Raw genomic sequence first — 21589 nt, 5'->3', positions numbered from 1 at the left:
ATATATATATATATATATATATGTGTATATATATATATATATGTGTATATATATATATATGTGTATATATATATATGTGTATATATATATATATATATATATATATATATATATATATATGTGTATATATATATATATATATATATATATATATATATATATATATATATATATATATATATATATATATATATATATATATATATATATATATATATATATATATATATATATATATATATATATATATATGTGTATATATATATATATATATATATATATATATATGTGTATATATATATATATATATATATATATATATATATATATATATATATATATATATATATATATATATATGTGTATATATATATATATATATATATATATATATATATATATATACACATATATATATATATATATATATGTATATATATATGTATATATATATATATATATATATATATATATATATATATATATATGTGTATATATATATATGTGTATATATATATATATATATATATATATATATATGTATATGTGTATATATATATATATATATATATGTATATATATATATATATATATATATATGTATATATATATATATGTATATGTCAATTTGAAATGTTTTTGAAATTGTTTTTTAATACGGTTCATCGATTAATTGAGAAACTATCAACAGATAAATTGATTATTGAAATGCTCATTAGTTGCTACTCTATTGATTACTTATATATACACACACACACACACACACAAAATCAAGATTTTTAGGGCGAATCACAATTGCAAATAACTATCAGTTAGTTAAAAAATAACCGGTTAATCAATCACCGATCTGCTCATAAACTTGTGCAATATGTCCTTATAAATAACTTGTTTTTTTATTGCAGACACTTGCTATTGAGCTGCACAGGTTAAAGCATAAATGACGTCGAGAATGCCTTAAGAATTGTCCGGACAAAGCGAAAGTTCAGTCAGGTCAAACAAAAACTACTCGAGACAGAAATAATGGATGCAAGCACTCTCTTTGATTGTAATGTCGTTCAATTGCTTTCCAGCACCGTGTAAATACTTTTCATTCCTCCAACTCAATTGGTTGTTTTTCTTTCCTTTTTTTTTTGCGTACTGAGTTGTGTAAAATTGCTTGACTTTTGAGCACATTTTGTCCATTAGCACATTTGTCAGCCTTTCTGTAGTTCACCAGCTGTGAGGTGTGGGGAGGGGTGGGGGGCGCTTCGAATTGGAGCACCTCGCACCTGACCGCTTGCACCGCATGCGCAAGAGCGCAATGGATCATTCCCTTGCACAGCGATGCTCCCTCCAAATTTCCCCCCGCCCGGCTGCATGACACCCTCGTAAGGGGCAGGTAGTTGGAGAATCCGTCCGTGCGCGTGCGCGTGCGCGCACTTAAAAAAGGAGAGAGAGGCGGGATTTTGCGCCATGTGGAGCTTTTCAGACTGAGACGAACGGACCTGCACTTTGCGCCTCCTCCTCCTCTCGAGTGGATTTGATGGATGTCTAACGAGCGGATGGGATGCCAGTTTATAGCATCGTCGCAAAATTCCCCGACACGTCCGGTAAGCCTTTTTTTTTTTTGCGCCTATGTCTGGTATGTGTGCGCGTGCACGCTACGTGGCACGAGCCGGCGTGTGCACCAGTTGATTCACGCGAAAAAAAAAAAAAAAGAAAGCCTCACCGGAGTTCACGACGTGCAACAGGAGTGTCACCATGTGAGGCGCTTCACTTTTTTTTAATGCTTTTATTTGATCGCATGAGTGAGTCCCCCTGCGCACAAACTTTTCATCTTTGTTACTCGGTGGAAATGTCAAATTTAGTATGCTGCTCTGTTTTGCAGCTGACTGGAGGTTCCGAGGGCATTTTGAAAGTTTGATAGGATGGCAGAGCTGCTGTTGGAAATGGGAATCGGTTGCATTGTGGATTCATTAGCCTCCACCCCATCGGCTTCTAAAATTGCTTAATTAAATGATAGTAATATTTTGTTATCTGATGTATAGTCAATTGAAATAATTTTGTTACGCTACTAGATCATTCAATCATTTAAATGACATCTTTTGAGATAATGTCCATCCCAAGTACGGCCAAAATTTGCATGTGATTCAAAGACATGAATAATTGCTAGTATGGATACCTGGCCTTAAGCCAAGATTTTACTCGAGATGGCAGTTGAGACTCGTATTGGACATTACAAATTAGAAGAAAAGAAAATTGCCTTGAGATTTACCCCTTGTGCAATATTTTGATCATTTTGGGGGCATTTTCCTCCACATAATGCTCACAGTATTTTCGCTAAAGGATGGACCACCGATCACTATCTGGTCATGCCATTTTGAGCATTGACATGCTGTGACTATTTGGGTGAAATTTCAGCTCCCTACCGGCATCTTTCAAAGCTTTCTAAATGATTTTGATGTAAGCATCAGAGAACTAGACAAAACACCTCACAAAGGTTAAAATGATCTGCTGTTGTCATTACTTCAAAACTATTAGAGGTATCTATACTTGCCACTGGTATCGGTGAACACTCAAGAATTGACTGCTCTTAATGGTATCGGTTTGAATAAAAGAAGTATCAGGAAACATCTCAAGATACACCCATTGAAATGCAATGAGGAAAACACGAAGCTTTTACTGATTCCCCTAAAATGCTTGCAAACATTCAGTGGATGGAAATGGTAGACAGGATTTATGAAATAAAAAAATGGTATAAATGATCAGAAAATCTGAATTTATAAAGAGATGCTTGGATTGTAACGTGAACAAAATTGTGTTTGTTTTAATACCATTTGGGGATTCCACTAATGATGTCATTGCCAAATAATGATTACAACCGAATCTGCATTAAAATTCAAAATATCTTCCAACTGACCAGATATCTTTATAAAATCTACCAATAAGCATAAGCATCTTTATTATCTCAAGTTTAGTGACAATGTCCATATTTTTGGTGCAGTTCACTTTTTCAAATGAGATATCCGTCAGGTGTGAGGGCAAACTGAAAAGTTTTATTGCGCAACCAATATTCTATCCTAGTGGAAATCTACTGAATAGAAATGAGCAGCGGACGTTCACAAACTGGTGTGTGCACTCTTCGGGGTTCGCCGATGCCTTGATGGTGGGGGGGGGGGGGGGGGGGGGGGGTGCCTAAGACTGTAATGGCAACATTTCAGTATTTTTTTTCTCATAAAATTAACATTCCAGCGCCCTCAAGGGGTGTGGAAGATTAAAAAGTGTTTGGGGGTGCAAAGATATATTAAAATTTTAATAGGGCCGCGGAGCTGCCATTCTAGTGGAAATTACTTGTAGAATGAAGCGGTGGGTATCCCTTTACACCTTCAGAATGAATTCCTTGTGCACGGACACTTGGGGGTGTGTCAGTGCCCTGGCGGGGGTAGCAGAGATGAACTTTTTTCATGCCCGCCATCTTTACATCATGTGATCAAGATTTTCTTCCACATTATTCTTGCAATATTTTAGCCAAGGGATGGCACACTCCTGGCAGTGTGATAAATGAGCGGTCAAGCCATTTTGAACTTTTCATGTCATCACCATCAGGGTGAAATTTCAGCTCCCTTGTTTTTTTATGTTCTCCCTTTAATGTACAGATCAAGGGATAGTAAAAAATATTGAATGCCTTTGCTGTTAAGAAGAAAAGGATTGCATAACATACCCTTGTGCAATTTTTTGACCATTTTGGGTCATTTTCTTCTACATCATCCTCACAGTATTTTAACCTAAACAATGGGTTACCGTACAAGGGTTAATGACAATCCGATTCATCCTTGACAATCGCATCATGCGTTTGTGGTTCAAAATGAAATAATAAAGTACAGTACATTGTATGTGGAGTTTCAAAACTCTAAAAATAGCTCGTCAGATTTATTATCATCCATTTCCTTCTTAAAGCAGTATTTTGACTCTTTTTTGGGTCATTTTCTTCCACATCATTCTCCAAGTATTTAAGCCGAGATGGCACATTCCGGGACATGTTGAAATTTGACATGTTGTCCCCATCTGGGTAAAATTTCAGCTCCCTAGGGTCTTCTTTCAATGTTTTCCTCTCAATGTGAAATGCTTTTGCTGTAGGGATTGAATAAAATGCCTTTGTGCATTATTTTGACCATTTGTGGGTCATTTTCTTCCACATCATTCTTGCAGTATTTTAGCCAAAGGATAGGTATCGCACAAGTGTTAACAACAATCCAATTCATTATTGACAATCACACCAGGTTTTTGCGGTTCAAAATGAAATAATATAGTACAGTACATAGTATGTAGAGCTTCAAAACGTGAAACAAGGATTCAATTTTTGTCTTGCAGCTAGCCAATAAATATGTAGCGAAGTCGTAAACGTTCACACTTGGGGTTTGGCACCTATGGATTTGCAATTTCACGGCTTTTTAAAATATTTTTAGGAAGGTTTTTTTGTACCCGTTTCCCACCCTTATCTGGAATATTGTTCAGCATTTTTAGAAGAATTTTTATTCTTCATTTTTATATTTTTCTCTGGAAGCAATTCGATGAGTAACACTTATGAGCAGAATTTTGCTATTTAAAGGACAGTCGGGTCCGTGCATTTCCCCTACCACTAATGGGGGCAAACTGTATTGCAGAGATATTGTTCCAATGGAAAAAGAGCCTACTTAAATAAAATAAATTCAAATCATTTAGCGTGCAATCCAGGTTTTCTCCACAGGGTAGCTAAATGTGTACTAACACAATTAATTTGACGTTTTCCCTGTGTGACTTTTTAGAAGAAAATCAGCATCACTGTGCCTTTATTGGGGCGCGCGAGTTCAAAATGCCAGAGCATGTGAAGATTTATTAAAGGTTTCATAAGGCTGCAGTCTGCTGAGCTGCTGTTTTCCACCAAATTAAAATGACGCATTCGGAATCCCCCTGAGCATGGCTTCCCAAACTTCCATGTGCACACTGTCTGGGGTGTGCAAGATCCGATTTGGTCCGGTATGGTAACTACACATTTACATATTTTTCATATTTATTATTTAAACTTTTGTTGAAATGTCAAATTTAGTATTAAATTCCATTTTTCAACTGAAATATTCTGTCAGATGGTGCAAGGACTTATTAAAGCTTTTATTGCCTGTTGTATTGGATGTGTGTAATCCAAAAACATGCACAGCAGGTATATTTGACACTCTAAATTGTCCTTAGGTGTGATTGGGTGCATGAATTATTGTTTGTCTCTGTGTGCCCTGCAATTGGCTGGCAACCAGTTCAGGCTTACTGTCCTTAGTCTGCAGGGATAGACACCAACAAGCCTGCAACCTGCGTGAGGATAAGTTGCTCTGGATGGATTTATTCAATCACAAAAGAAGCGAGCAGACTGGACTAACGTCCGAGTCCATCCTTGTTCACGCACAGGAATATTAAAAACATGTAAAGATTGTGATGTCTCCAGATGACTCAATTAAGAGGTATGCATCCGAGTGTCTAATATTATGTTATATATAACGGTTAGAAATATTTCATTTGACTCGTTTATTAATTTTAGTCATTTGGGTTACACACAATCATATACTTGGTGGAACACGGTTGGTGCGCCACAGGTATCAGATTCACTTTGGGTATTTTCTGGTAAAATGAACTCGCGCTGCGTCAGGACTGCTTGGGACGCATTCAGTGTTACACTGGCGGAGCATTCGCTGACCACTCACAATGCGGGACATCTGAACACACTTAATAACATAGAAAAATACCATAGTTTGACCCTAAAATTAAGGGTGTGTCTTATACACGGGCGCGTCCTCTGTGAGATTGCATTAATTGCGTTAATTACCTTCAGTGGAGATGCCACTGTTTTCAACATTTCCCAGTGGCGTGTCAAATGTAGACAATATTTATCTTTACTCTGCAAAGACTTGAAATGTTTTGCTCACCTCACCAGTTATTTGCAGGAGAGCTCTCCCAGGGAATCGAACCTGCGATCATCGTTTGGGTCCCAAACCGCATTCTTGGCAGCGATTACGACAACCTCGGCTGTTTCTGCCGTCCCTCCTAAAACTTGACTCAAATGACGCCATAGCTGTATTGAGGTTTACGCCGTATATTCGATTCTGCTAATGTGACAAATATGGTGCGACTAAACTTCCCAAAAATGCTCTCGATACCGTTGTTGGACATGATTCATATAATTCAGCAGCAGCTAGCGGCCACATGTCCCAGAGAAGGTGTTATTTCAAGCTAAACTAGGGCACATTCCTGTGCTTATTAGAACACTTCAATTAAGTGTATGACATGTTCATGGCTGGCATGGATGTGGCTTGTAAAACTCTCAGACTGTGTTGGGTGTGTGTGTGTGTGTGTGTGTGTGTGTGTGTTTAGGGGCGTGTGGGCGTTTTTCAGGTGTCCTGGTGAATGATGGCTTTAATTTTGAAGGGGTTGCAGAGGTCCCGAGAGACGGGGGGAGTGATTATGTTTTGGATATTTTGGGAGAGGCGGCCATAGAAAAGAGAGACGGGGGAACGTGGAAACTTTGGGGTCTCCTCAAATAAAAGCATCAGCGTGATAAAACATACGTTGTCGTAAAGCTTCTCCGCGGACTCGCTCGTTATGCTTTCCTCCTCATTGATTGGTTGTTTTCACCCGGCGTGCCTCGTTAACGTGATTAAGTTTACCTGATCGGGGCTTAGCGTGGCCGTTTTCAAACTCGCTTTCTCCCTCACAGTTGAAGTGCCTGCTAAATTTGCTACCTTGTGTATGTAATGATTTCAACTGGACTAACTAGAACTTGGAATCGTAAACAATAATATTAACGGTGAAGGTTTTCTTCCAGGTCCAAACTCTTGAAGCAAAATTAATTTCCTTAACGGTTATGAATACAAGGAATATAACGACGACTGAGGTATCACATTCACTTTTATGCGCCACATATTTTGAGAGAAGTAATCCGACACTTATTTATTTTCCTTATCGTGTGGCGTCTCATATTTTAAGGAGGTTAAGCTAAGAAATGCATCCGTAACAATTATTTTAGGATAGAGTATAAAGAGAAGTACATACATTTCATTATTCGTCAATACAAAGGAATAGCGTTTGTGTTACTATGTTTTGATGTGCTCCACGTTTGTATAAAATAATTCAAAAATGTCAAAATTCCCCAAAACAAAGATTACCGACAAATATGAAGACCGCAAATATATGAATTCAAAAAGGACAGACTTAAAGGACATAACAGGGCGCACATGAAAGGGAGACATAGGGAGAACTTGACAAAACTAAACCTAAAACTAAAAAACAAGAGAACAAATCATGATACTTGATTTTAAATTACTTGATTCATTTGCTTGTACCAAACCCCAAAACATAAGATTTTTTTTTTTTGCGAGGCTCAAAAGGCAGTAATCCATCACTGCATTCATTTGTGAGCTAAATAACTCAATGTAGCTCACATACATATACTTATATAAAGCACTAATATATATATATATATATATATATATATATATATATATATATATATATATATATATATATATATTTATATAATATATATTAGTGCTGTCAAGTGACACTACGACTGTCCATTTTAGATTTGCAGTTTTTTTTTTGTAGTTTTCTCGTTTTTTAACTAACAAATTGCAAATTATCTATGTAGAGTAAAACGTCTATACAAGGAAACCTGCATGTGCAAAAAAAAAAAAATCCCCCAGTGTGAAATAATCTTTATGCATTGAAGCCTTTCCCTCTTTCTTACTTCCCCCATGATTTGGTTGTCGAGGAGTTCTACTGTATATGTATTATTTTTACTAGTGTTTCTTATACATACCGTATATTGTCTCTATATATATCATACTATATATAGTTTATGTGTCTGTATATATGTATACTGTACGTATATATATTCCTCTTTTTGTGAGATTCCATCTGCATCTTTGACTTGCTGTTGCTTCTGGCGATTTAAGTTTCAGTTTTCTGCACTCCTCAGCCATCTTCTTAGAGCGTACAGTTGAACTTATTCCATTTCATTTTGACATAATATTGTAAAATCATATTTATACGTTATTTTAACGTAAACGTATGTCAAGGTTTTCTTCACTCAGTATGCATACAAACCTTTTGAAATTCGAAGTCTCTCAGGTGATTAGGTTGTGTTCCACTTTGGAGGTTCTAATGTCTACCATTCAACGAGAAAACACTTTTGCAAGCGTGGTGATGGCGAATGAGCGATACGCTCTGATTGGCTCACAAGACCCATACCGTACATACCTCGGCTCAGTGTGAAGCAGTCGCCTTTAAACATGATTTAGTGCCTGTCAGTGTCCCACTTGGTTTGTACACCTCCTCCATTCTTGTCTTTCTTTCTGCACATTCCCTCGCCTGGTCTTCACTCTTCTGTTTGTATAAACTTCATTGCATCTGCATTTCATTTCTTGGCACGCAATGAATCAGGATGGAGAGGCGGAACAATACACGCAGAGGCTGACATCTACACACACACACACGCACACTTTTTCACCACAGCGACGGGACGCCCGGCTGTCACCGTTATGTGTTTTGCCTCCAGACGAGAAAACAAAGTCAAAAGCATCTGACCTCCACCTCCTCCTCGTCGGCGGGGCAGATTGCACAGGATGTTTGAATTCATTTCCTTGTTTGTCTCTCTTTTATTCAACGCAAACCCTAGAAAAAAAAAGAAAAGACAAGGCTTTGAGCGAAAATTGTGCCGAGTGAGGAGATGCATCCACAAGTGGAATGAACATCTGTGGCTTGATGTGAAAAGTGGGCAACCTCGGATCCGTGGGCTGCATATCCCATCCGGATTTGATCCATGCATTTGTAACTACCGTACTTTTTGGACTTTTGATAAAGTTATACCGATATATAAGCCACAGCAGCAAATATTTTGCAAAAACAAAACAAACAAACACTTTTTGTCACCCATAAACCATGCTGGACTATAAACCACCGGTTGTAGCATCAGATATTTTCGTAGAAAACTCAAAGTCACACTGAACTGAACTATGAGCCACAACAGGTGCTTATAAATAGGTGCTTATACTAGAAAAATATGGTGTGTGTGTGTGTATATATATATATATATATATATATATATATAATCTAGCGTAATTCCCCAAATGCAGGCAAATTCTGGTATTTTCTGTTACTGTTTATAAGACACACAAGCGTCTTCTTCCGTCTCCCTTGTTGAATTGACTGATTCATATAATTGAATCATATAACATAAACGTACTGCACATAATTCATAAATAGAATCATACACACACAGATTTTTTTTCTTTACACGTCACTTTAATACAAGATCTCATTCCATTCATAACATTTTTCAATCTATTTTTGAGCACAGCCATCGACACATTATTTCACACTTTTTCAGTTCTATTTAATAGCTGTTCCGTAAACTGATTAGTAAATAATAATAATAAAAAAATGCTATTAAGGTACATTGCACTAGAAGCCGCAGGGCTCAAGTCATGAGAAAAAAGCTGCGATTTATGCAGTAGTCTGAAAAATTGCAGATAAACTACACTGCACCATAAGCCGCACGAAAAAAGGTGCGACTGATAGTCCCAAAATCCGGTCCAAATGGAACCGTTAGAAAAAGTATTCCATCACCAATGCATCCGGAATGAATACAGTCTTAGTGTGTGTATGTGTGTCTTGGTTCAAAAGAAAGCCAGGAGGCTTTGTCCTTTGGTTCTTTGCAGCTCTCATCTCAGCCAACACATGGAAAGACCCACCATGCGCACGGGCTCCTCATGACACCAGCTTATAAAAGTATGTTAGCGAGAAAGAGGAAAAACAGCATGGCTTTGAGGCCGGCGTGCTATGTGTGTGTGAGGCCAGCGATTGCGTGAGTGCGTGCTGGGGGATTACAGATTAATTGCCTTCAGAGATACTTTCTTGCTTGTTACATGAACTTTGCAAACTTCTCACTTTAGCCCCAGAGAGGAAAACAAAGCTGTTTAGTGAGCGGCAGGAGGAAACCGGCAACAGTATCTATCTGTTGTTTTCCCACCGCTTTCTTAGTTTTGTCTGTCTTCAGTGGCCAAGAAATTGAATTGCGCCAACTTTTAACTATATTTTTTCAGTCCTGTTATGTTATCCTTGAACGAGGGGGGAAAATGTGCTTGTTTGTCAAAATGTCTAATCTATCTAGTTGCAGTAATCCGCCTAGCTAGCGCACGAGCTAGTAAATTGTTTCTGGCCTTGCTAGCTAGCTGACTAGCAACCTATGAACATATGAACTGAAAGAACACATGTAGCAAAGTACAGAAATTGGGATTCTGTTAAAACAATCAAAAATATGAACAAACACCAGCTAGTAAGCTAGGTAATAAGGCCAGAAACAACATACAAAACTGAGCTTTTGATTAAAATAGCATGTGTGGCAGAGTACCGAAAGTAACTATGGGTCTGTTTAGGAATACTGCATTACTGAATGAAAAAATATGTCTGTCGAGCGATACAGTCCATTATATCAATGGCGTAGGCAGAAGCTACCTAGCAAGGCCCGAAAAAAATCCACTGAAAACAACCGCTAACATGTGTTTGAGTTTTGAGTTGTTAAACATACTGAATAGAGAATATGTCTATACACACTGTATACGCACTATACGATGTATAGAGTAAATTACACCAATAAGCAGGAGCTAGCTAGCAAGTTAGCAAGGTCACAAACAATATACTAGCATATGAACCGAGTTTTAAATTAAAATAGTATCCGCGCTAAAGTACAAAATTAGGGTAATTAGAGTTCGGTTCAACACGCTGAGTGGAAAATCTGTCTGTGAGCCTATCAAATGTGGGAAATCTAGGTCCAGAAAAAAGGAAGAATCTGTCACAGTTTGGCTCTCGACACAGGCGCTCCCATTCAACTGCTTGGTCAACGATAGCTACTATTTTGGAACCTAGCTAACAGGTCGATTGAAAGAACATAATGTCAACCTAGCAGGTTTTAAGGGATCTGTTTAACGTACTAGACGGAAAAAAAAATGGATCTAAAACATTTTATAGCTGGCCTCTCAGACGTAGAAAATGCCATCCAGTAGCAATGGACTAAAGTTTGAATCAAAATAGGTCGATCAGTCGGTTGGTCCATGGGTCGGTCGGTGGGTCTATTGGTTGTTTGTGGATCTGTGGGGCGGTCAGTGGGTTGGTCATTCTGTGGGTGGTTCGGTCGCTTGGTCGGCCCCTGATTTGGTTTGTCTGTCCATTTGTTCATCCGTCAATTTGTCCGAGTCAGTTGAGGGTTTGTGTATGCGCTCTTCAGGTGATTCCATACAGCTAGCAGCAGAAGGCGCAGTACCCACCATGACCGACAACAACGTGCCCAAGTCGGCAAAAAAACCCCGCTGGACCCCCCTGGAGGTGGCCCTCATCGCAGTTGTTTCCTTACTCTTCATCATCGTCGTGGCCCTCGTCATCCTCTTTGCAACTCAGCAAACTGGTGAGTCCTCCAACACCCTCTGCTTGACTCGCATTAGATTACATCGCAATGTCTTTTTTTTTTTTTTTTTGTTCCAGCGTTTCTCAGTGGGCCTCACTTCAAATTATGTGTGCACGGACCTTAACTTTACATGATGCTTGAAGGAGCGCGTCTAAAAGCACCGACGCGTTCCGTCGAGCAGAGGCCGCTGTTAAAACACAGAACAAAAGTTTTAGCACTGATGCACAGCGCAGGAATTCCCTGTGCAAAAAGCTAATTATGTCCGCCTTGACTTTGAATTACTACGTCTCCATGGCGTTTCCTTACCGGAGCACACGAACACAAAGTGCCTGAGATCAGTGCAGCCCCATTTGTCATATTTTTACATAACACTAATATCTAGGAATACTGTATAATGATGAGACTGTATAACTGTATACTAATAATAAATAATGATAATAATAATAATAATAATAATGCAATATAACGATAAGGATTTGATACCACAAGCTTTCATATATAGATAGCTTGTCCACGTGACTTTAGGCAAAATTTACCCACACTGTAAAATAACCACAATTGGGTCTAGAATAGCCCCATTGTGCTAATTTGACCCAATTTGTGGAAATTTTGAGGTCATCGTTTATAAAACGATCAATTCAGGAGGAAAATTGTTTCATGTTTTGAGTGCCCTCTGAAAACAGCTCAGTTAAAATTGAGGCGATACTGACCCATTTTACTATGTATAATGGTCAGTAGTTTGTAAACATGAATTCATCCAAATGTAACATGAATTTTGGCCTCACCAGTGAACATAATAAAATAGGAAGATTTTAAGAATACGGAAACCAATAAATGCATTTAAAAATCCATACTACATAAAAAAAGGAAATATATATATTTTTAATGAACTCTTTTTGTGTCATATGTTGAAAAATGTGGTTATTTTTGATTAAAATAAGAAATCAATACAAAAATCAATATTGCAGATGAACATTTCTTTTAGATCATGGATACGTGTTATTAAAAAGTATTTTCGGTACATTTTCATACCTTCAAATCTTCATAATGTGTACATGCAGAATTTTGCAAGAGTGTATCCAACAACTATCGCTTATCTTGACACGCAAGACGTCTTGTTGAGCGTGCACATGTTTGGAGATCATGACAGCGTGTGAAATTACAGTATGTGTGTGTCACAAGGAGATGTCAATCCACATTTTGACATCATGATAGCAAATATTCACCATGATTTGTTCTGTGCGTCCCTTATAGTGGAAATCTGCACCACGGCTGACTGCACTCGCTCGGGTAAGCATATTTTTTCTTATTTTTATTTTGATGATGAGATAAACGCCAACAGACGCCTTCTCATGTGAAATCAGCAATTTGACATGGACGACATGTTGTTTCTGCTAATATTGGAGGTGTTTGTGTGGTCCGCTGTCCTACTTCTGTAACAAATGCTCCTGACAAGGAGGATCTCCCTGTAAAAAAACAAAAAACAAACAAAAAAACCTCCACATCCAAAGAAGCCAAGAACAAAAAGATTTCCAGCGTGTGTGTGTGTTTTATTAGTGTATTTGTCTCTGACAGGCAAAAAGACTTGTTTGTTTTCAAGGGGACTTGTGTATATGTACCTTCTTCACTGTACCAGCAGAGCGTGAAACATTGTGTTTGTGTGCCAAGGCGGGAATGGGAAAAAAAGCCGGTGGTCCACATCGGCCAGTCTTCTGGTCTAACCCCAAAGACAAATATCAGACAGCGGGTTGGATGACGAAGAGGATCGTCCTTTCCCTTGTCGCGTTTCTGTCTATCCCGGGCAAGGCTCCTGCCAACGTTCTGTTCGTTTTATTTTTTCTTATCGACAAAGAGGCTCAAACCTGACTGCTTCCAGACAGCAGAACAAATCAACGTATTTACCCTGGTTGAATGGTGTTTATTTAGTACTAGCTCTGCGGTATGGCGTGGTACGGAGCGATTAGGTACGGTATGGCACGGTACGATATGGTACGGAGCGGTACAATGTGGTATGGCGCGGTAGAGAGCGGTATGACGCGGTACAGTATGGTATGGCGCGGTACAGAGCGGTATGGCATGGTAAGGTACGGTATGGCACGGTATGGTGGCGGTATGGTACGATACGGTATGGCACGGTACGGATCGGTATGGTACGGTATGGAGTAGTATGGCACGGCACAGTATTATTATCTTCTACACATGAACTCTCTTACGCAAACCGGTTAGCAATCGCAATTAGCATTAGCATGTTAGTGATTACCATTTAAGGTCAACAAATAATAACTACTATTTAGTTCACAGATGTATAATTTTTTACGTGTTCTACACATGTAAATATCAAGTGACTGACAAACGGTTTCAATAATATTGAAAGATATTGAGGGTGGAACTTCATGTTAGCACTTTGAGGTCAACAACTTCCTATTCTTCTTCGCTTTTTTTTTTCTTCTTTTTCTTCTTCTTAATGAGCAAATTGGACAAATTGTGCGCTTGATTGCCTCCAACTGGTTCAAATTTGAACACCTAGAATCGAGCCACTACGGATTTTGCTTTTGGGGAATTTTTTTCCTTCATTTTGCGAAGCTCTATGTGCTAATATCTTTAATGCGAGCCCGCTAACAAATGGTGCACAAACATCTAACAAGCGAATCATCTCAATGCTTCATCAACATTGATACTAATCAACATTCATTAGACTGCAGATTCATAAATTTTCTCTTTGCGTATAGCGGCTCGCCTGATTGAGAACATGGACCCCAGCGTGGATCCTTGCGACAACTTCTACCAATACGCCTGCGGGGGCTGGCTGAAGAAGAACATCATCCCCGAAACCAGCTCCAGATACAGCACCTTTGGCATCCTGCAAGATGAACTGTCGGTCGTTCTTAAAGGTCAGCCTCTGTTCACCGACACGCACGCAAACGCACACTCATAAAGGCCACAATACAAATTATGGAGTCGGTTCTCCTTAATGGCCAACAGAAAAACAGTGTTTGTTTATTGATTACCCATCCATCGATTTTCTACTGTGCGTGTCCTCATTAGGGGTTGGCTGGAGCCCAGTGTGACCAGAATTCACACTTAAGGGCAATTTAGAGCGTTCAAGTTTTTGGATTGTGGAGGGGGGAACATACACAACAAGATTGGAATCCTGAACCCCGGACCCATGATGCTACCCATCTTCTTAGTTGATGTTCATTTTCCACATTGGTGATCAGGGTGATATACTCTCCCGTTCCCAGTTCAAAATTTTTCATGCAGAGTCGTGATGCTATTAAGACAGGGGAGTACAAACTCACACAATTCTGAGTTTTGCACTCTAGTGACACAATAGGATGTTCGTCATGCCTGTGTAAATAGCGAGAGAGAGAGAAAAAAAAACATATGGAAGGGGATATCTTTAGATCACAATCAGCTTCTTTCCAACCTTGGAAGAACATCCGCTATATTTTGGATATCCATCGAGGCGCATAAAGCAAAACTGAAATGCCCGCAATGCAGGCTTGAGGTCATTGAAATACATCAGTTGGTGACATATACGTTATCTGCTCAAAAAACACACATAACCACACTAAACAAACGCCCACTGTAAATCTAAATAAATTAAACAAGATAAATACAATAAGTGATCATGATTATTAGTAATGTTATGTGAAAATGAAAACTAATTTGAATCAACAGAGGCAAAAGTCAGGTCAGGCCAAGTAAAAGCTAAATATTGCAAAAGCTAAATACTATTAACTTTTTGTGTGTAGTATATGACACTTGAAAAAACATAGAAAACTAAATGCAGACACTAAATCTGAATCTGCGCACTTGGACTACGGTGACAAGATTTTAAAATTAAAAAGTTGAAATCAAAATTTTTCCAGGAAATGAAATAACTAATGTGATAAATAATAATAATAAATAATAACTGTCGGGTGTATTTAACTAGTATTTCTGGTCAGGTGTGAGTTGTCCTACTACAGTGAGAGGACATTGAACGCATCTCCAGTCTTCTGCATGAGCGTGTACAGTACACACACTTTATTTTGTTTCTCCATGTAGTGAATGATCATTGAATGTCGTTATGTTCTGGTTGGTGTCTGGGTTTTCCGTTCTTTTTCACATTTTGTGTTGTTGATCTTTTGTTCATGTGACTTCATGTTTCTGTTTCTCTCGTTAATGCGATTGTGTCCACCAGTCGGTGTTAACCTACGTCTCTTGTGTTGGCCAATCGGCTCCCTGTTCCAATTGTGTCTTGTCCAGGTGCTCCTTGTCTCATCGGTCTTGAGTGTATTTAGTTTCTCCTAGTTTCTTTTTACTTCTTGTCGTGTCTTGGTCCATGTTTCTGCCAGAACCTCTTTTTTTAACAAAACCTTGTTCATAAAACGAAAAATCAATTGACACAACATACCTCACTGTCCCACATTGGGAACATTCCGCCAGAAAGTTCAACTTGCTATGATCTGACTTAATTTCCCATGATTCATTGACACTGAAGCAGGAAGTAACTCTAGTTCTGATATGACATGAATGTTAAACAGTTTAAATTCATAATAAATCATGATGAGAACAGTGTGATTGGCATACGTACGTCCCAAACAATTTGCTTGCTGGACAAAAAAAGAAAAGGAATCGGGATGTCGGGGCACGATCTACGTAAAATCGAGACAAAACAGTGGAGCTGGAGGAATCCGTAGGGACTTAAAAGACTTCAATCTTGGACGCCTGGTCACCCTAATTTGGACCCTCAATGCCGATCCAACAACCACTTCCAAAATGAGCGTCTCCGGTTTCAAAACTAAGCTAAGTCACACAGATGGCTGTCAAACGTAGTAAGCGGACGTGAATTCAGGATGTGAAACTGTCACAAATACCGGGAGGGTTTGGCTGATCCTCTGAGTGAGCTCCGAGGGTTTCACCACAGGCTGGATCAGCGCGTGTGTTTTGCAGGGCAGCGGATACAAACAGGCTCGTGTTACATTCCTGCTCACCTTTTGACGTGCGCTATTTGTAAGTGAGAGGGTCTTTCCAGCGCCATCGAGGTCACTGCAGTCAATTTGCAGTCGTTGCGGAGCCAACTGCTTGAAAGGCTAACTTTCCCCCCCCCACTGAAGCTGACAATTCAATTAATTTCTGTACGCTCTGAAATTTGGATACGGATCAAAAATCACACTAATCGACTGAAGTGCGGTGCTCTGTGGTTAGCGTTGTTTTTCGGGTTAGCATTTCGAAACCTCGGGCGGCTGAATTGTCGTCACTTGTTATCAAAAGCGAGTAAGCTCGTTTTTATCATCAGGGTAGCCAAATACAGTTGATAGTTCCAGCATGGTCATTTCCTGTACAGTTAATAATAGTTTTGCGATATTTTGGCCGTCGATGAGATTATAGGATTTCTTTTTCCATTTGTAATCATGCGAGAACATGTAGCAATTAGCGGATCCCATATGATGACTATATGAATTTCAGAGGTGTCTGAAATTTCAAGACACACATAATTAAATGTGCGGCTTTGTGTTGTTTTTAGCTTTCTGAATGGCAGCTGAAATGTCGTTAGCTTCATTACCGTGGCCGTCACTTGGCTCCGATTATCGTTTTTTTTCCAATAGTGGTTAGCGTAATGTTACACTTGTATGATAATGAAGAATGTTAAGATTTAAAATGGTGCCTGTACAGCAGAGGTCGTGGAATTGACTCGATTCAGACTCGAGTGGCCATATTTAAGATTTCTAACTTGCTTGGTTAAAACTAACGTAGGATTCAATTTGACAATTTGAAGTTATTCCTCTTTACATTTTAAAACGAGATGTTTTAGTAATATACAGTTTGTTTTGGGGGGAAAAAAAAGTTGTTTTTTTTGTTTGTATGCACCACTGGCTAGGACGTGTTCTGAGACAAGTAACATGGTGGTAGCTTCAAGGATAATAATATTTTGATTATACGATTGTGTAACCGTTGATAAAATTGGGGAAACACATGTTAATAAAACACAAGACACACATAAGTATGGTGTCTATCTTCATTTAGCACACAGAGCTAGATAAGCTAGGTTAGCTACGTTGTTTAGCTAACCGCTAACGAGTCAAACATTACCTAAATCATTTCAGTTATGCATTTAATTGAGGGACTACAATTAAGTCATGTACAGTAAGTGACAAATCTACAGTAAATTTGTTCTTCTATGATTAGTGTTGTTGTTAGCTATAGCATTCACACAGATTCACTCTTTTCCCACGTGTTTGGAACATTTAGTTTTTAACGTGGACAATATCTCGCCTGACACAGTTGCCGTTCCTACTGATCACTTTTTAACAAACTAGGCTCACTCAATTGTGCTGTTTTATCCAGGGAACATCATTTTTTTTTTTTTATATATTAGTTGTTTTATAAACCAAATAACCAAATAAGATATTTGTCTAAAATATGAATAGAATGTTTCTGCTGTGCAAATGTTTTTTTTTTGTCTTCTGTATTCATGTTTTAACCAAACAAAAATACATAGTTTCCTATTTTTTTAACAGATTATTTGATTAAAAAAAAAAAAAAATCGATAGCCCTAGCTTAAATATGTGCAGCAATCACTGCTACCGCTAACGTCCAGAAAAGTCTACTTGAACAGCTAACGTCGACCAAAGTTGCAGGCCACGGAATGTTACTGAAAGCCTTGTAATTAAGACTATCACTTGTGAAATCGTAGCGTTTATGTCCCGCTGAAGGCGGAAGGAAATAGCATAAAGTGTCCCGTTGCACTTTATCCGAGAAATCTGGACAGCCTTGAGGGAGACCGATTATCGGAAACACAAACGTGTGCGCTATTTTACAGATTTGAATGATTATATCTAAGCATAAACATCCGTACTAAATTTCAGTCTGGTAGTATTTGAGCGTGTGTGTGTGTGTGTGTGGAGGATCAGGAGGGTTAATGCCTTGTGTGGATGAAATTCAGTCTATTATTGAATGAACTTCTCAAGTCCATTTGGATTTTCTTGTGAAATGTGAGGGAAGTTGCCAAAAAGATGTCATTGGCTAAAATGATCACATGGGAACAACGTACGTTTGAAGGGCTCTGAGTAATATCTAATTATTATTTAAAACATTGCCTGGTGTAGGTAATAGGTTTTTTATCCTGACAGTTTTTTTTTTTTTGTTCCCTCGCTACTCAATCACAGATGTTCATTTATGACCATAACCTTTTTTATTGCATGTATACTGGGCTATTTTCCCCACAACAAAAAAATTCCAGCTTTATTGAATACTATGATTACTTGAACCATCTATATGGCAGGTTTACCTTGCTATTTTTCTTAATATTTTACCGCCTTTTGAGATGGAACTGACAAGAAACAATCTGAAAGAAACGAACAATTTTTTTTTTAAAACATAAACAAAACCAAATAAAAAAGTATGATATATATATATATGTATATATATATATATATATATATATATATATATATATATATATATATATATATATATATATATATATATATATATATATATATATATATATGTATGTATGTATGTATGTATATATATATATATATATATATATATATATATATATATATATATATATATATATATATATATATATATATATATATATATATATATATACAGTATGTTTATGTATATACACAATGATTTTATATATGAGATCAAACCAGTTTGTGAGTTCACGCTTGATAAAATGAATGCTCTAAAATGACTGCGTTTGAATAGGTTATGGGTAATGTTTTAAAATGACCTTGAAATGATTTTAATAAGTGTTTTGGGAACATGATTTACTGTTTGGACCTATTATATTTAATTATAAATGTTTTTGCCAGTGGTTGTCAATTATTTGCATGGTCTTTTTTTTTTGTTTGTTTTGTTTTTCATGCCAGGGCTCAGTCCCTGTGCAAGTAATTAAAAAGTTAATTTTCCCCCAAAATGTGAAAGCTGCTGCTGTGCGTAAAGAAAAGATGAAAAGGACTGACAAATTTGAATTCGCCCCTTCATCACGTCGCCCGTTACATTTGCCACTTTGGCACTTAATGGCTAAGCGCTGAGAGGTTAACTGCGCCTCCAGCCTCAATCATTGGCTGCCTTTTAACGGGCGGGGGGGTGGGGGTGGGGGGGCAATGCCAGGCATTTACAAGCAAAGTATTTTGCCTGTGATGCACAGCCTCCAGCTCTCAACTGCCCAGGTCCTCTTCCAAACAATACCACAGCAGGAAGATATCTGGAGAAAAAACATAGACTCACTATTTGGCAAAGACCAAACTTTAGATTTTTGACCTATTCCATAATAAAAGTACATTCAATGTCAGAGGCCAAATAAATGTGTTGCACACTTACACTAATAATGTTAACTGAACCGCTAACCCCCTTGTTCTGTTGTGGGTCAAACTGACCCATTTAAAAGAAAAACAAATAACAAGATTTGTGAGCAGGATAATTCACAAAAAATGGTACTGAAAGTTTTGGATAGTTACAAATGACCCCGGGTCAAATTGACCCAGGTTGATATTTCGACTCCAGAGAAACAAAAATAACAGACGGGTATAAATGAAGTGTTCCCTTTGTTACTTTGTGTTTTTAATAAATACACACACGTCTCCGGTTCATATTGACCCATAGAAGCTATTGCTGTTTTTGATTAATGACCATAAAACAAAATATTTCATTTGGATGATTCTCAGTTTGGACACGTTTGGGTGACTAAATAGGCTGCGGGTCAAAGTGACCCAATATATACGGCATATATATATATATATATATATATATATATATATATATATATATATATATATATTTTTTTTTTTTTTCAGATGTAATAAACTGTTTTTGACTTCCAGTTTTATCCGTGGAAACGGGGTCAAAATGGCTCTTTGAGTGTTAAAGGTTGCCGACCCCCGCACAACTCGAAGTGTGCCAACCCTGCGAGACTGATAACCAAATGACCAAAAAATGGTCCAAAAACCGATCAAGGGTTAAACCGTGACTATTCCGATTGTTTATACTTGCAAAGCAACAAACGACTATTTGTGCGCGCCACTGTCAGCTATTCTGTCAAATGTCCTCTCCGGCAGCCACTGCGGCACAAAAAAAAGTGGAAGATGATTTTATAACTGCGCCCATTAAGAGCTAGCAAACGCAGACTCTCCATTTGGCAATCCAATGAGGTCACGCTCATCAATCTCAATAAACTTATCAGCAACGACTTTTTAAAGCGTTGTAAAGCGTTCGCGAGGGAATCCTCTATTTGTTGACGGACACGGTAGAATTTGACTTCAAAACAGCTTCTTTGCCAACTTGGACGCGCAAAAATAAACACGAACATGTGTTGTGTATAGATCATGTCTGCTGAGGCCGACAGCGTGACGGAATGATGCTTGTGATGTGGCTCGGAGCTGCCGATGAGCTCCGTGTATGGGAGAAATACAATACATTTCGAGTAACGCCAGGATTTTTGGACCTCTTTTTTTTTATTTCTCCGCAGGCTGACAGCAAACGTGAAAAATCCGCAAAACGACGCCACGTGCGTAAAGGAAACCAAGATTACTCGAACGAAACCTGCGTGGTTGCGCAATGTTTCCTTTGGCTCATTCCCTTCCTTCCCCGTGTGATTTTATGCGCGTTAAGGCAGCCGTGCGGAGAAGAGCAACAGATTATGTTTGTTTGTTATGAAAACAAAATTGCTAAACGAGTTAATGTGCGGCATTTGTACACATTTACTACACTAAACAGACTGCCCTTTTGAGCTGGCGCATCTCATCCCGCGGCAAATTAGTGACTGGGAGCAGACGCCGGAATTTCATTTCAGCACTTTAGGAATGACACTTTACAAATGATCGATATGCGCTTTTACCGCTAAAAGCGCCCTGTGAGGAAATTAGGATGGAAGCATTCAGATTGTCTGCATTAATGTCCTTAAATTGCATATGAATGTTATGTTGAGCTGCAGAGAGAAAGCGGTGACATATTTTTTGCTGTCAACAATCATAATCTAGAGTGGAGCCTTGAGATTAGGGTTTAATTCGCTCCGTGACCATAGTCATAACTCGAAACATTTGTCTCTCGTAACATCTGAAAATGAATAGAAATGCCAAGAAACCGTTCCGGTAAACAAACAAAAGTGTTTATAATGTGCTTTTT

The 21589-nt window shown here is 38.2% G+C and overlaps 1 protein-coding gene across 1 annotated transcript in view; it reads left to right on the top strand.

The window, feature by feature from the left end:
* Window positions 1–1463: 1463 nt before the first annotated feature.
* Window positions 1464–21589, top strand: part of LOC148415518 (neprilysin-like) — a 40935-nt gene continuing 20809 nt past the window's right edge. The window contains exons 1-4 of the mRNA XM_088428316.1: window positions 1464–1589; window positions 11285–11461; window positions 12716–12751; window positions 14191–14352. Of these exons, the coding sequence (XP_088284442.1) occupies window positions 1547–1589; window positions 11285–11461; window positions 12716–12751; window positions 14191–14352 (418 nt within the window). The 5' untranslated portion in view covers window positions 1464–1546. The remainder of the gene's footprint in view (window positions 1590–11284; window positions 11462–12715; window positions 12752–14190; window positions 14353–21589) is intronic.

This window comes from Hippichthys cyanospilos, chromosome 11, assembly GCF_059441005.1.
Source record: "Hippichthys cyanospilos isolate Australia breed blue-spotted pipefish chromosome 11, RoL_Hcya_1.0, whole genome shotgun sequence".
NCBI classification, from domain to species: Eukaryota; Metazoa; Chordata; class Actinopteri; order Syngnathiformes; family Syngnathidae; genus Hippichthys; species Hippichthys cyanospilos.
The sequence above is the reverse complement of the archived record's forward strand: the minus strand, read 5'-3'. Positions and strand labels throughout refer to the sequence as shown.